At 50.1% G+C, this 13,988-nt stretch overlaps 1 protein-coding gene across 1 annotated transcript in view; it reads right to left on the bottom strand.

Annotated features, from left to right (window-relative positions):
* The window catches only part of LOC138276098 (zinc finger protein 773-like), a 41,639-nt gene extending 28,686 nt beyond the window's left edge, over positions 1-12,953 (bottom strand). The window contains exon 1 of the mRNA XM_069219154.1: positions 12,869-12,953. Coding sequence (XP_069075255.1) covers positions 12,869-12,939 — 71 coding nt within the window. The 5' untranslated portion in view covers positions 12,940-12,953. The remainder of the gene's footprint in view (positions 1-12,868) is intronic.
* Between the last annotated feature and the right edge of the window lie 1,035 nt (positions 12,954-13,988).

The raw sequence follows: 13,988 nt of genomic DNA, 5'->3' as shown, positions 1-13,988 counted from the left end.
GGCTTCCTAGGAGCTTGCTTCCAGCCCTCTTTCACCAGACTCAGAGGTCCTTTGACCGGGTGCCCATACAACAGTTCAAAGGGGCTAAAGCCAACCCCTTCTGTGGTACATCCTGGTAGGCAAAGAGAAGGCATGGTAAGAGGACGTCCCACTTACACCTCATGGAGTCTTACAGACCCCCAATCATGCCTTTCAGGGTGCGTTTGAATCTTTCAACCAACCTGTTACTTTGGGGGCGTTAAGGAGTGGTGAATTTGTAGTTTACTCCACATTCCTTCCACATGGTCTTTATGTTCATGGACATAATGTTGGTACCCCGGTCAGATACCACCTCCTTGGGGAAACTCACTCAGGTAAAGATCCCATCAGTGCCTTGGCCACAACGGGCACTGTCACTGTTCTCAGAGGGATAGGTTCCGGGTACTGGGTACCATGGTCCACCATGACCAGGATGAACTTGTTGCCTAGGGCTGTCTTGGGGTCCAGAGGCCCCACTATGTCAAAGCAAAAGGGGTGCTCACAACAGGAAATGTTTGGGGGGGGGGGCGTTACATTTCCCTCCACTTTTGCCACTTGCTTGGCAAGTCTGGCAGGATCCACAGAACGCGTCTCAATGTTTTCTCATCTGAGGCCAATGAAAGTGGGTAACAAGCCTGGCAAAGGTCTTGCTGTGCCCCAAATGTACTGCCAAAGGCATATCATGAGCCAAACCTGGTAGGAAGGCTCTGAAGCGCTGGGGTACCACCAGCGCACGGGCTGCCCAAGTTCAACAATCTTAGGATCGCTATACAGAAGATCATTCTCCCTGTATATCAGGTGATCCTTTGGGCTCAGCACCAGCGTCCTGGTCTTTGGCCTGCTGCCTAAGACCCATGAGAGTAGGGCACACCTTCTGCTCTGTGCAGAAATCCTCTCTAATGGGACCCCGCTCTTGCTGCCAATGGGTCAGCTCAGCTAAGTCTCTCAGTTCAGCCACTTGCTCCCCTGTAGGTGCTGGGGCTTCCCCCTCGAGGTCAGCCTCCTCCCAGACCGTGGGACCTTCTGGGGTGGGTTTCCCATGCCCTTTGCCCTTTCTCTTGGTGGTCATCTGGGGCACTGTTTCAGGCTCCAGGTCTGTCTGATCACCCTGACTAGCTGCCATGGACCGAGTGGTCAGGCATGCTCACTCTGGCAACCCCAACATCCCCAAGTTCGACCTGAGCTCCACCTCCTTCCACGTGGAAGCCTCCAAGCCGTTGCCTAGCAGACAGTCAACTGGCATGTTAGGACTCACAGCCACCCTCAAGGAACCTGAGATCCTGCCCCACTCAAAGGGAACCTGTGCCACCTTACAGTGGCGCTCCGACTTGTCCACTGCAACAACTTGGTGGAATACACCAGGAACCATGTGCTCTTCAGACACTAGGTGACACTGGACCATGGTCACACTGGCTCTAGTGTCTCTGAGAGCTTCTACTCTCTGCCCATTGATGGTCACCCGCTGCCTGTATTTCTTAGTGTTATCAGGCATTAGGTTTGTCTGGACCATCTCGCCGTCCCTTGTGGGATCCCCACACCCACCTGGGACCACCTCCTCTCCAAGCGCTACACTGGTCAACCCCTTGGTCTGCCCACCGCTAGGTGGTGGTGTCCACTTGGGACATTTGGGATCTCCCTTCATGTGACCCTCCTGGTCATAAGCAAAGCACTGCCTCTGCAGGCTTTCCTGAAGAGGCCCATGGTTTCTTATCTCCTGGGGGGTGAGATTTCCTACCTGGGTTAGTAGATTGGGGCACGTTGGGAAACTCCTTTTGTTTACCTTGTTCCCCCCACTCTGCTGCTGGGAACCCTGCCCACCTTTTTCAGAATCTCCCCCATATACCTTTTTGTGCACTCTGGTACTCACCCAGCAGTCCGCCTCCATAGCAAGCTTCCTGGGTTCAGTCAGCTTAATATCAGTCAATTGATGGCGCAGCTCTGCAAAACACAGCCTAGACAAATGCTCCCACGCAATTAAGTTGTACAGCCTCTGAAAATCTGTCACATTACTGCCCTTCATCCAACCATCCAGTGCTCTGCAAAACGAATCTACACATTCTAACCAGGTCTGGGATTCAGTTTTCTTACTCTGCCTAAACTGATCCCTGTACTTGTCAGGAGTGAGACCACACCGAGTGAGGAGGGCCTCCTTCATGTCAGCGTAGGTGAGGTTGTACCCCCTTACCAAAAGCTAACAAAGTATCCCTCCCCTCCTCTGTGAAGTGGTTCCACAATCCTGCCCCTCAATTCTTCTCAAGGACCCCATTCATGTGGATGGATGTCACAGAGCCCTGAAACCACCTCTGAATGTCATCTGCCTTCTTGTACTCTCTCACTACGTTTTTAGGAATGTGCACAATTCTGTCTGACTGCACTGATGAATTGCTGCCACCATCCTGGCTGGACCTGCTCCTCACACCCAGCTCTTTCACTTTGGTCCAAAAGCATCTTTCTTTCCTCCATGGTTCCCTGCTCCCTCGGAGGCTCCATTTTTAATCTCTCCAACTCAATTTGGTGCCTCCTGGCTTATCTCCTGTCCTCCAACTCCTCTGGAGTCAGGCCTTTTGATCCACCACTGCTGGCACAGGGGGTACCTCCCCCCCTGGCAGCTCCTGCACCCTCAGTACATCTTCCCTAGAATTTGTGTCAGAAAAATCTCCATTTGGATCCTCAGACTGCCCACTGGCAGCTCTGGTGGCTTCCCATGCACTTTTTGGTGAGGTCTCTGACCTGAACTTTGAGGTTTTTACAAACTGCTTTCAGCTCTTCTACAGTATAGGTTTCCAACCTATCCTCCTCAAAAATCAAATCCTGGGATGGAACTGAAGATGCTCTTGATTGAGACATAGGCCCTCATTCCAACCGCGGCGGTCAATGACCGCCGGGTTGGTGGACCGCGGGAGCACCGCCGACAAGCCGGCGGTGCTCCAATGGGCATTCCGACCGCGGCGGTAAAGCCGCGGTCGGACCGGCAACACTGGCGGTCTCCCGCCAGTGTACCGCCGCCCATTGGAATCCTCCAAGGCGGCGCAGCTAGCTGCGCCGCCGAGGGGATTCCGACCCCCCCTACCGCCATCCAGTTCCCGGCGGTCCGCCCGCCGGGAACCGGATGCCGGTAGGGGGGGTCGCGTGGGCACTGCAGGGGCCCCCGTAAGAGGGTCCCTAAATGTATTTCACTGTCTGCTTGGCAGACAGTGAAATACGCGACGGGTGCAACAGCACCCGTCGCACCTTCCCACCCCGCGGCTCGATTACGAGCCAGCATCCTCGTGGGAAGGGAGTTTTTCCCTGGGCTGGCGGGCGGTCTTTTGCCGACCGCCCGCCAGCCCAGGGAAAAACTTAGAATACCCTCCGCGGTCTTTCGACCGCGGAGCGGTATTTCGGAGGGGGGAACTCTGGCGGGCGGCCTCCACCGCCCGTCAGGGTCAGAATGACCCCCATAATGTAGTTGGGGTTCACTTGAACTCAACATCAAAATAGGTCAAAGAAATAAATTCGAAAACCAAAAAATCTGTATGAGGCACATAATGGTCTGTGATATGGTGATAGTGTACACCAATCACTGTAAGCTAAGTGCAAGTCCTATCCTCACCCCTGACAGCCAATGTAGAAATGGGGTCTTAGGTTGGCAGTCAGTTTTCACCCTGTAGGGACCCTTATTCTAGTCAGGATAAGGGAGATACCCGCAAGTCAGAGATATAAGGCTCTGTCCAAGCACTGGCCTTGGGTGCTGTGTATAACAGTTGGACCCACTGTAGGTAAGCTGGTGTACTGCATATCTGGCCAGCTCAACTATCTTGAAGTCCCATCCCAGGGTATCAAAGGTCTGACGGATATCCAGGGACAGACAGCCAGCAAATAGGTAGTGCTCTCGAGCGACATCCATTATATAAAATAACAATATATATTTAGGAAGATGTTACGCCAGGGAATGACGCCACATCGATCGGTTTACAATAACCTCAGGAGCAATGGGAGCAGCCTACGCACTAGGACTTTACATTTAGTGTTTAGCAGTGACAATGGTCTATACAAGGTGAGCTCCATGGGTGGCTGAGATAGGGGCGCTAAGGGCCTCTCGATCATATGCAGGCACCCCAGGCAATGCCACCTGGGGGAAGAAAGAGGCAATATCTGCTGGGTCAGGAGGCATCGAAGTGGTGTAAAGCATTTTATAAAAGTCTTGAAAGGCTGTGTTGATACCCAGCTGTGTCTCAGCTATTCCTTGGGTCAGTGTGTTTATTGATAGAATAGATGTGGTAGGGGTGTGGAATTTAATGAAATATTTACTTGTCCATGGGACAGGTTGCTTCATAAATCTACTTATCCTGTAGACAGAGCCACTTGTCCCTTTAGTGCCATGTAGTCCAGTGACACATTTTGGCAGCAATCTCTTAATATAATTATATTTTCCTCTATGGTTATGCTAGGGTTCCTACTATAGTAGAGCTTGAATTCCAGCAATTCCCTTATTTTGCACACCTTTCTGCAGATCTACAAACTGGGGCTGGAAATAGTGTTAGGCAATGCCCTTTTGGAATTGCCTTTGAGTCTGCAAACCTACTAACTTGCATGTTTTAGGGTTTTTGCCAGCTCTTCTTGTTAAAAACAAATTAAAATGGTTAAAAAAAAATACGTTTAATCGCGACTGCCATAATGTACTCCAGCTCCACAGAACTGCTTGAAAGCCTACAGAACATCAATCTGACCCAGCTTGTATAAGCCCTTGCCACATCACCAGACACCCCCTGGACCCCTACTTCTCCTCCAGCGACAAGGTTAAAGTCAGCCACATCACTCCACTCACATGGACGGATCACTCCATTATCCACTACCACATAGCAGGGAGACCAACCACCCCTACAGTACCCTACAGTGCAGCTGAAATAAAGTTACAGTAATGGAATGGCTCACCAACCTCCAACTAAACTACCCAGACTCCACCAACAACACAAACAACTTCATCCACTGGATCACCGCCTGCGCCAGTACCCAAAGTGCCCCTGAAAAACCCAAATCCAAAAGATCCAACTAACAGGCTAGCTGGTACAATGCTGACTTGAAAAGAAAAGGAGAACTACCCAAGTTACCATAAATGGAAACACCTACAAGGCCGCTCTTAGAAGCTAAAAACATCAATTGATATAGACCAAGAAAAGACTCTGACCCTGAGAATCAAATCCAGCTCAAATAACTAGAAGGAATTTTTACCATTGCCAAGGAATTCACCAACCCTAGCCGCCTTTATCCTCTTTGAACTCTCTGTCATCCTTAAAACAGTCTACCACCACACACTCATCACCAGACTACAAGCAGCAGGAATACACAGACCAACTCTGAAATGGATAGCCTCCTTCCTCTCCATAAGAACTCAATAAGTCAAGCTCACACTGTTCACATCAGAAACCAAATACCTCATCTGCAGAGTCCCACACGGGTCATCACTCAGCCTGGCACTTTTGAACAGGTACAAGACTCCTCTGGCTAACATCATCAGATCCCATGGAATCAATATAATCTCCTATGCTGATGACACCCAGCTCATTATTTCCCTTTCAGATGAAACCATCAGCACCAAGACAATCTTCAAACAATGCATGATCAACGTGGCCAATTGGATGAAACAAAACTGCCTCAAGTTTAACAGCAACAAAACTGAAGTGCTAATCCTCAGGAATAAAAGCTCACCTTAGGACTCCACCTGGTGACTCCCCCTGAACGTGGACCCCACACATCCCAACTGACTAAGCTAGGAACCTAGGCCTCATCTTCGACACCAACCTCACCATGAAGTCCCAGATCAACAGTGTCACCTCCTCATGTTTCCAAATCCTCTTCATGTTATGTAAAAACTTCAAGTGGCTCCCACTGGGCACCAGACATACCATCATGTTTGCACTAATCACAAGCAGATTGGACTATGGCAACACACTCTACGCTAGTGTCCCATCCCATCTTCCACACAGACTTCAAACCATCCAAAATGCCACCACCAGACTCATACTCGACCTCCTGCACCGAACCCACACCACACCACCTCAGACAGCTCCACTGGCTCCCCATCCAGAAGTGATGCCAGGTCAAACTTCTCACAGATGCATTGGAGTCACTACACAACATGGCACCTGTATACCTTAATCAACAGAACTACTTTCACCATCCCACCACACAACTTCGCTCAGCCACCAACGTAACAGACAACTTTGCTCAGCATCATTCTCTATGGCACACACCCTCCATTTACAGAAGTAGAACAAGAGTTCCATCATTCATAATTGAAGAAGAACGCACAGAAATAAAGGTACCAACTCTGGGACCATCATTTTGTGAAAAGTCAGAATTTTCTTATATTCAGACTAAAATAGATCTGTATAAATATAGTAGGAACTCGAGCTAATGAAAGTTTATAAAAACAATGTTAGTAATTTGTGTAAAATACTGAGACTCCACCAATACTGGGTACAGAATTTGCTGAAATCAGATTTAGACTTAATGAAAGAATTATTGGAACTGGAGAATAAAAGTGCAAGCAGCACTGGGAGTATTACTGAAAATATTATAGTCAGAGTGAGACTATATAAATTACTGAAGAAGGAGGTACCACATTTAGACCTGGATGTAGTGAAATGTGTGTTTTGACCACTGACTTTGTGTTGCACCATTTTGCACCAGGATTAGCTGTCCAGTGTTACCAGTTACAGACTACATTTTGTATTCAGTTTAGCTTTAGATTAATTCTGCCTACTGACATTATTGTAGCATTAGACACTGCCATGTTGAAGCTGCCCGTGATTTTCCACATTGTAAACTGTGCATTCTTTCTTGTTTTCGAGCTCTTTCTCACCGAAGAGCTAGTACATAATTGTAGGAGGCTGGCCTGGCTTGTAGTGGGTACCAGAGATACTTACACCTTGTGCCAGGTCCAGTTATCCCTTATTAGTGTAGAAGAGGTGTTTCTATCAGCTTAGACTGATAGAAGGTAGCTATGGCAAAGCAGCTTAGGCTGAACTAGGAGACATGTAAAGCTCCTACTATACCACTGGTGTCATAAGCACAATATCATAAGAAAACACAATACACAGAATTACTAAAAATAAAGGTACTTTATTTTTATGACAATGTGCCAAAAGTATATCAGTGAGTACCCTCGGTATGAGGATAAGTTATATACACAAGATATATGTGCACAAACCAAAATTATGCAAGTAACAGCAAGAAAAGTAATGCAAGCAGTGTAGAATTACAGTAGATTGCAATAGGAGCACATAGGTATAGGGGCAACACAAACCATATACTCCAAAAGTGGAATGCAAACCACGAATGGACCCCAAACATATGTGAGCTTGTAGAGGGTCGCTGGGACTGTAAGAAAACAGTGAGGGTTAGAAAAATAGCCCACCCTAAGACCCTGAAAAGTGAGTGCCAAGTGCACCTACTACCACCAGAGAGCACAGAAGTCGTGATAGGGGGATTCTGCAGGAAGAACAAACACCAGCAATGCAACAACAGTGGATTTCCGGACCTGAGTACCTGTAAGACAAAGGGACCAAGTCCAATAATCGCGACAGTGTCGAGAGTGGGCAGGAGCCCAGGAAATGCCAGCTGAGGATGCAAGGAAGCTGCCACTGGATGGAAGAAGCTTGGAGTTCTGCAAGAAAGAAGAGAGCTAGGGACTTCTCCTTTGGAAGATGGATGTCCCACGTCACGATGAAGCTTGCAGAGCTGTTCCCATGCAGAAAGACCGCAAACAAGCCTTGCTAGCTGTAAGGGTCACTGTAGAGGTTTTTGGGTGCTGCTGTGGCCCAGGAGGGACCAGGATGTCACCACTTGGAGGAGGAGACAGAGGGGGCACCCAGCAACTCAGGGAGCCCTCACAGAAGCAGGCAGCACCCGCAAAAGTACCCTTACAGGCACTTGGAAGAAGAGTGAACCAGAGTCCATGCAAAGTCCCACGACGCCGGAGGACAACTCAGAAGGTTGTGCACTGCAGTGTTGCAGTCTTCTGATGCCTGCGTTAGCAAGGGGAAGATTCCGTCGACCCACAGGAGATTTCTTCAGAGCTCCTGGTGCAGAGAGGAGGCAGGCTACCCCCAGAGCATGCACCACCTGGAAACAGTCGAGAAAGCCGGCAGGATGAGGCGATACAAGATTGCTAGTAGTCGTCTTGCTACTTTGTTGCGGTTTTGCAGGCGTCCTGAGCAGTCAGCAGTCGATCCTTTGGCAGAATGTGAAGAGGGAGATGCAGAGGAACTCTGATGAGCTCTTGCATTCGTTATCTGGTGAAATCCCCAAAGCAGAGAACCTAAATAGCCAGAAAAGGAGGTTTGGCTACCTAGGAAGGAGGATTGGCTACCAAGAGAGGTAAAAGCCTATCAGAAGGAGCCTCTGACGTCACCTGCTGGCACTGGCCACTCAGAGCAGTCCAGTGTGCCCCCAACACCTCTGTTTCCAAGATGGCAGAGGTCTGGGAAACACTGGAGGAGCTCTGGGCACCTCCCCTGAGAGGTGCAGGTCAGGGGAGTGGTCACTCCCCTTTCCTTTGTCCAGTTTTGCGCCAGAGCAGGGCTGGGGGATCCCTGAACCGGTGTAGACTGGCTTATGCAGAGATTGGCACCATCCGTGCCCATCAAAGCGTTTCCAGAGGCTGGGGGAGGCTACTCCTCCCCAGCCCTCACACCTATTTCCAAAGGAAGAGGGTGTTATACCCTCTCTCAGAGGAAGTCCTTTGTTCTGCCTTCCTGGGCCAGGGCTGCCTGTACCCCAGGAGGGCAGAAACCTGTCTGAGGGGTTGGCAACAGCTGCAGTGGAGACCCCGGAAAGGCAGTTTGGCAGTACCCGGGTTCTGTGCTAGAGACCCGGGGCATCTTAGACATGTACATGGCCATGTTCGGAGTTACCATTGTGACGCTATACATAGGTAGTGACCTATGTATAGTGCACGTGTGTAATGTTGTCCCCGCACTCACAAAGTCCGGGGAATTTGCCCTGAACGATGTGGGGGCACCTTGGTTAGTGCCAGGGTGCCCACACACTAAGTAACTTTGCACCCAACCTTCACCAGGTGAAGGTTAGACATATAGGTGACTTATAAGTTACTTAAGTGCAGTGGTAAATGGCTGTGAAATAAAGTGGATGTTATTTCACGCAGGCTGCAGTGGCAGACCTGTGTAAGAATTGTCAGAGCTCCCTACGGGTGGCAAAAGAAATGTTGCAGCCCATAGGGATCTCCTGGAACCCCAATACCCTGGGTACCTCAGTATCATATACTAGGGAATTATATGGGTGTACCAGTATGCCAATGTGAATTGGTAAATTTAGTCACTAGCCTGTTAGTGACAAATTTGGAAAGCAGAGAGAGCATAACCACTGAAGTTCTGGTTAGCAGAGCCTCAGTGAAACAGTTAGTCATCACACAGGGAACACATACAGGGCACATACTTATGAGCACTGGGGCCCTGCCTGGCAGGGTCCCAGTGACACATAGACTAAAACAACATATATACAGTGAAATATGGGGGTAACATGCCAGGCAAGATGGTACTTTCCTACAATAATAAGGAGGTGTTAGTCAGCATGATAAGGATGTATTAGACTGATGTTTTTTGTACAGCAGGGAACGGCTTAGGCTTGGGAGAGACACCTTGGGAAACTGGCCAGTTCCAACCTGTTTCTTTCAACCCTGACCTAAACTAGCCAGCATGTTTGAATTACAAAACGAGAAGGTTTTTCCAGAAAGCTCTTTTTGTTTTTTTTTAAGATATAAAAAGACCCACTGCGACAGTGAGCGGGTGAGTGGCCTCAATCAATCAATCAATCAATCACATTTATAAAGCGCGCTACTCACCCATAGGGTCTCAAGGCGCTGGGGGGGAGGGGGTCAGTGCTCGAAGAGCCAGGTCTTGAGCTGCCTTCTGAAGGGGAGGTGTTCGGGTATGGCGCGAAGGTGACTGGGCAGGGAGTTCCAGGTCTTCGCTGCCAGAAAAGAGAAGGATTTTCCTCCGGCGGTGGTTTTGCGGATGCGGGGAACGGCTGCCAAGGCCTGACCGGTGGAGCGCAGAGTGCGCGGAGGGGTGTAGAAGGAGACGCAGGAGTTGATGAGTTTGGGTCCGAGGTTGTAGAGGGCTTTGTGTGCGTGGGTGAGGAGTCTGAAGGTGATCCTCTTGTTGACCGGGAGCCAGTGGAGTTTTCTCAGGTGTCCGGAGATGTGGTGGTGGCGAGGTATGTCCAGGATGAGTCGTGCTGCGGCGTTCTGGATCCGTTGAAGTTTCCTCTGCAGCTTGGTGGTGATGTCGGCGTACAGAGTGTTCCCGTAGTCCAGGCGGCTGGTGACGAGGGCGTGGGTGACGGTCTTCCTGGTGTCGATGGGGATCCAGCGGAAGATCTTGCGGAGCATGCAGAGGGTGTTGAAGCACGCTGAGGTCACCGAGTTGACCTGTCTGGTCATCGAGAGGGAGGAGTCCAGGATGAAGCCGAGGTTGCGTGCGTGGTTGGTCGGTTGGGGAGTGCTGCCTAGGGCGGGGGGCCACCAGGAGTCGTCCCATGCGGAGGGGGTAGGGCCGAGGATGAGGACCTCCGTTTTATCTGTGTTCAGTTTCAGTCGGCTGTCTGTCATCCAGGTCGCTACTTCCTTCATGCCGTCGTGCAGTCTGGTCCTTGCTGATGTGGGGTTGTTGGTGAGGGATAAGATGAGCTGGGTGTCGTCGGCGTAGGATATGGTGTCGAGTCCGTGTTTGCGTGCGATGTTTGCCAGGGGGGTCATGTAGACGTTGAATAGGGTGGGGCTGAGGGAGGATCCTTGGGGTACGCCGCAGATGATCTCCGTGGCTGCGGATCTGAAGGGGGGGAGGCGAACTCTCTGGGTCCTTCCGGAGAGGAAGGAGATGACCCATTCCAGGGCCTTGCCTCTGATGCCGGCGCTGCAGAGGCGGTCTATCAGGGTGCGGTGGCAGACCGTGTCGAAGGCTGCAGAGAGATCCAGGAGAATGAGGGCCACGGTTTCACCCTTGTCGGTCAGGGCTCGGATGCCGTCCGTGGCTGCGATGAGGGCGGTTTCGGTGCTGTGGTTGGCCCTGAATCCGAACTGAGTGGAGTCGAAATCAGGATTCTAGATGTCGGATGCCTTATATCTTTCCCGTGAGGTTAGAGATCTCTTTCGCAGTCGAATCGGGTCATTGTCTTGCTGTCATGAGAAAATGAAGGACCTGACAGGCCCTACGGTGATGCATTTTTAATTCATTATTTGCTTTCCATTACATATATTTGCTATGCATATTGCAGTGGAGAATCATTTTGGTATATTTTCCTTTCATTGCTGTGGCTATTTTTAAACGTGTGCTTTTAACATACTAATCTCCTTTTAGGAACCTTGTGGTGAAATAATAAATGTATTCTTTGAACTAAGAAGTGCATTCCAGAGATTTTTTGTCAGCTCGGTCATTAGTGAAAAGCAAAACACTGGACCACTCTTTGTACTCATTATTTCACCCGATAGCATAGATGTGTTTTCAGAAACAGTGATTAGAGAACTTTGCAGTTTGAAAATAAAAACAACCAGGAAGAGATTGGCCATATCTCAACAGTGCTGTGGATAATTATAACCAGACCAGCACTAAATTGAGAGATAACAAAGATTGTGTGATAGGTGCATGACAAAGGCAGCAATGCAGTACTATGGCCGATTGAGCTGAATATGCAGGAATCATATAGTCAACTTTCAAATACTGAGTGCTATAAAAAAGATGAGAAGGCTTATTATCTGAATGAAAAACAAGATTTCACTAATGATTTAGTGGGATGAAGAGATCAAGGACACATTAGCTATGATGAATTCAGATTCCTGAAGACATATTAATCAAAACAGTCTGTTTTACCTTATTCCTAAAGTTCACAAGAACAGCAAGTTGCCTCTAGGGAGACCAAAGATAACGACACAGGAAGATCAATTTGGGAGCACATCAAACTGTGTACATAAATGAGTAACATAGTGGGATAAACAAAGCACTACAAGCATCCATGGAGATCATGGGGGACAGAATAGGAGTTCTTCCTCTAAGGAAGAGGTTTCAGTGGCACTGCAGGAAGAGGTTAAGAGGCGGGGAGTGAGTGACAGTGCAGGAAGGGAGTGAGAGGCAGTGCAAACAATGAGTGAGAGGCAGTGCAGGGAGTGAGTGACAGTGCCGGAAGGGAGTGAGTGAGAAGCAGTGCAAACAGTGAGTGAGAGGCAGTGCAAACAGTGAGTGAGAGGCAGTGCAGGGAGTGAGGGAGAGGCAATGGAATAGTGAGTGAGAGAGAGTGCAGGGAGTGAGTTGCAGTGCAGGAGGGGAGTGAGTGAGAGGCAGTGCAAAGAGTGAATGGAAGGGGAGTGAGTGAGAGGCAGTGCAGGGAGTGATTGACAGTACAGGAAGGGAGTGAGTGAGAGGCAGTGCAAATAGTGAGTGAGAGGGAGTGAGTGACAGTGCAGTGAGTGAGAGTGCAGGAGGGGAGTGACAGTGCAGGAGGGGAGTGAGTGAGAGGGAGTGCAGGGAGTGAGTGACAGTGCAGGAGGGGAGTGAGTGAGAGGGAGTGCAGGGAGTGAGTGACAGTGCAGGAGGGGAGTGAGTGAGAGGAAGTGTAGGGAGTGAGTGACAGTGCAGGAGGGGAGTGAGTGAGAAGCAGAGCAGATTGTTTGTTTTGTGTTGGGTTTTGCTTAATGAGTTTCTGCCTCTTTTGGGGGGCCCCGGCTGCATCACCCCCAGAGCTCCCTTCAGCCCTGTCTGTCTCGGCCTGGAGCTGTGTAAGGGGCTGGGGGCTGGTGTTTGTGTCTCCTAAATGAAACGCAGGTGAAATAACAGAATTCCGGGCCCCTTGTTACCTTTTCAGTTTCCGACGAGGCCCAAACAAAGGCTCCTTTTCGTCCTCCGGCGACTCGGGCAGTCTGCGCATGTGCGGGAGAGTAGTGTCTCATGTCGGTAATTGGTGCAGTCTGCGCATGTGCGAGAGTAGTGTCTCCTCTCGTAACTGGTGCAGTCTGCGCATGTGCGAGAGTAGTGTCTCCTCTCGGTAACTGGGGCAGTCTGCGCATGTGCGAGCGTAGTTCCCATTTACGTCTGGTGCCTGTGGGCAGTCTGCGCATGTGCCAAACAGTGGTGTCCAGCCACTTCCGGTGAGGTTTTTATTTTGTCTATTAGGAGAACTTTCGGATCAGCGGCGGAGTTCTCCTGGCACACAAGATCTTAGCAGCGGGAACACTTAGCTCTCGGGCATGCGCTGCAAAGACACAAATATCATGGTCCTACGTAATTAAGAGACCCCCCCACTTATCTAATGGGCATGCGTACTATAGACACGGCACTTAGCTCTTCAGGATGCGCAGTAAAGACACTACACTTTTTGAAATACGTCATAAGACAGGACACCTTTCTCCCGGGCACGTGCATTAAAGCACGACGGAGCTATCCCGGGCTCGCGCAGTAGCACGCGACACTTCTCTCCCGCGCATGCGCAGTAGCTGACACGCAGCCAAGGTCTCTTCATGGTATCACCAGTACTTGTGTCCCGGTGCACTGCACCTGCTGCTCATGTATCACCTGTACTTGTGTCCCGGTGCACTGCACCTGCTGCTCGTGCAAGTTTCACCAGTACTTGTGTGCTGGTGCACTGCACCTGCTGCTCGTGTATCACCAGTACTTCTGTCACGGTGCACTGCATCTGCTGCTCATGTAAGTATCACCAGTACTTCTGTCCCGGTGCACTGCACCTCCTGCTCATGTATCACCAGTACTTGTGTCCCGGTGCACTGCACCTGCTGTTCATGTATCACCTATACTTGTGTCCCGGTGCACTGCACCTGCTGCTCATGTATCACCAGTACTTGTGTCCCAGTGCACTGCACCTGCTGCTCATGTATCACCAGTACTTGTGTCCTGGTGCACTGCACCTGCCGCTCATGTATCATCAGTACTTGTGTCCCAGTGCACTGCACATGCTGCTCA

The sequence above is a fragment of the Pleurodeles waltl genome, unplaced genomic scaffold (assembly GCF_031143425.1).
Source record: "Pleurodeles waltl isolate 20211129_DDA unplaced genomic scaffold, aPleWal1.hap1.20221129 scaffold_37, whole genome shotgun sequence".
Lineage (NCBI taxonomy): Eukaryota > Metazoa > Chordata > Amphibia > Caudata > Salamandridae > Pleurodeles > Pleurodeles waltl.
Note: the sequence above shows the minus strand (reverse complement) of the source record. Positions and strands in the feature narration are given on the sequence as shown.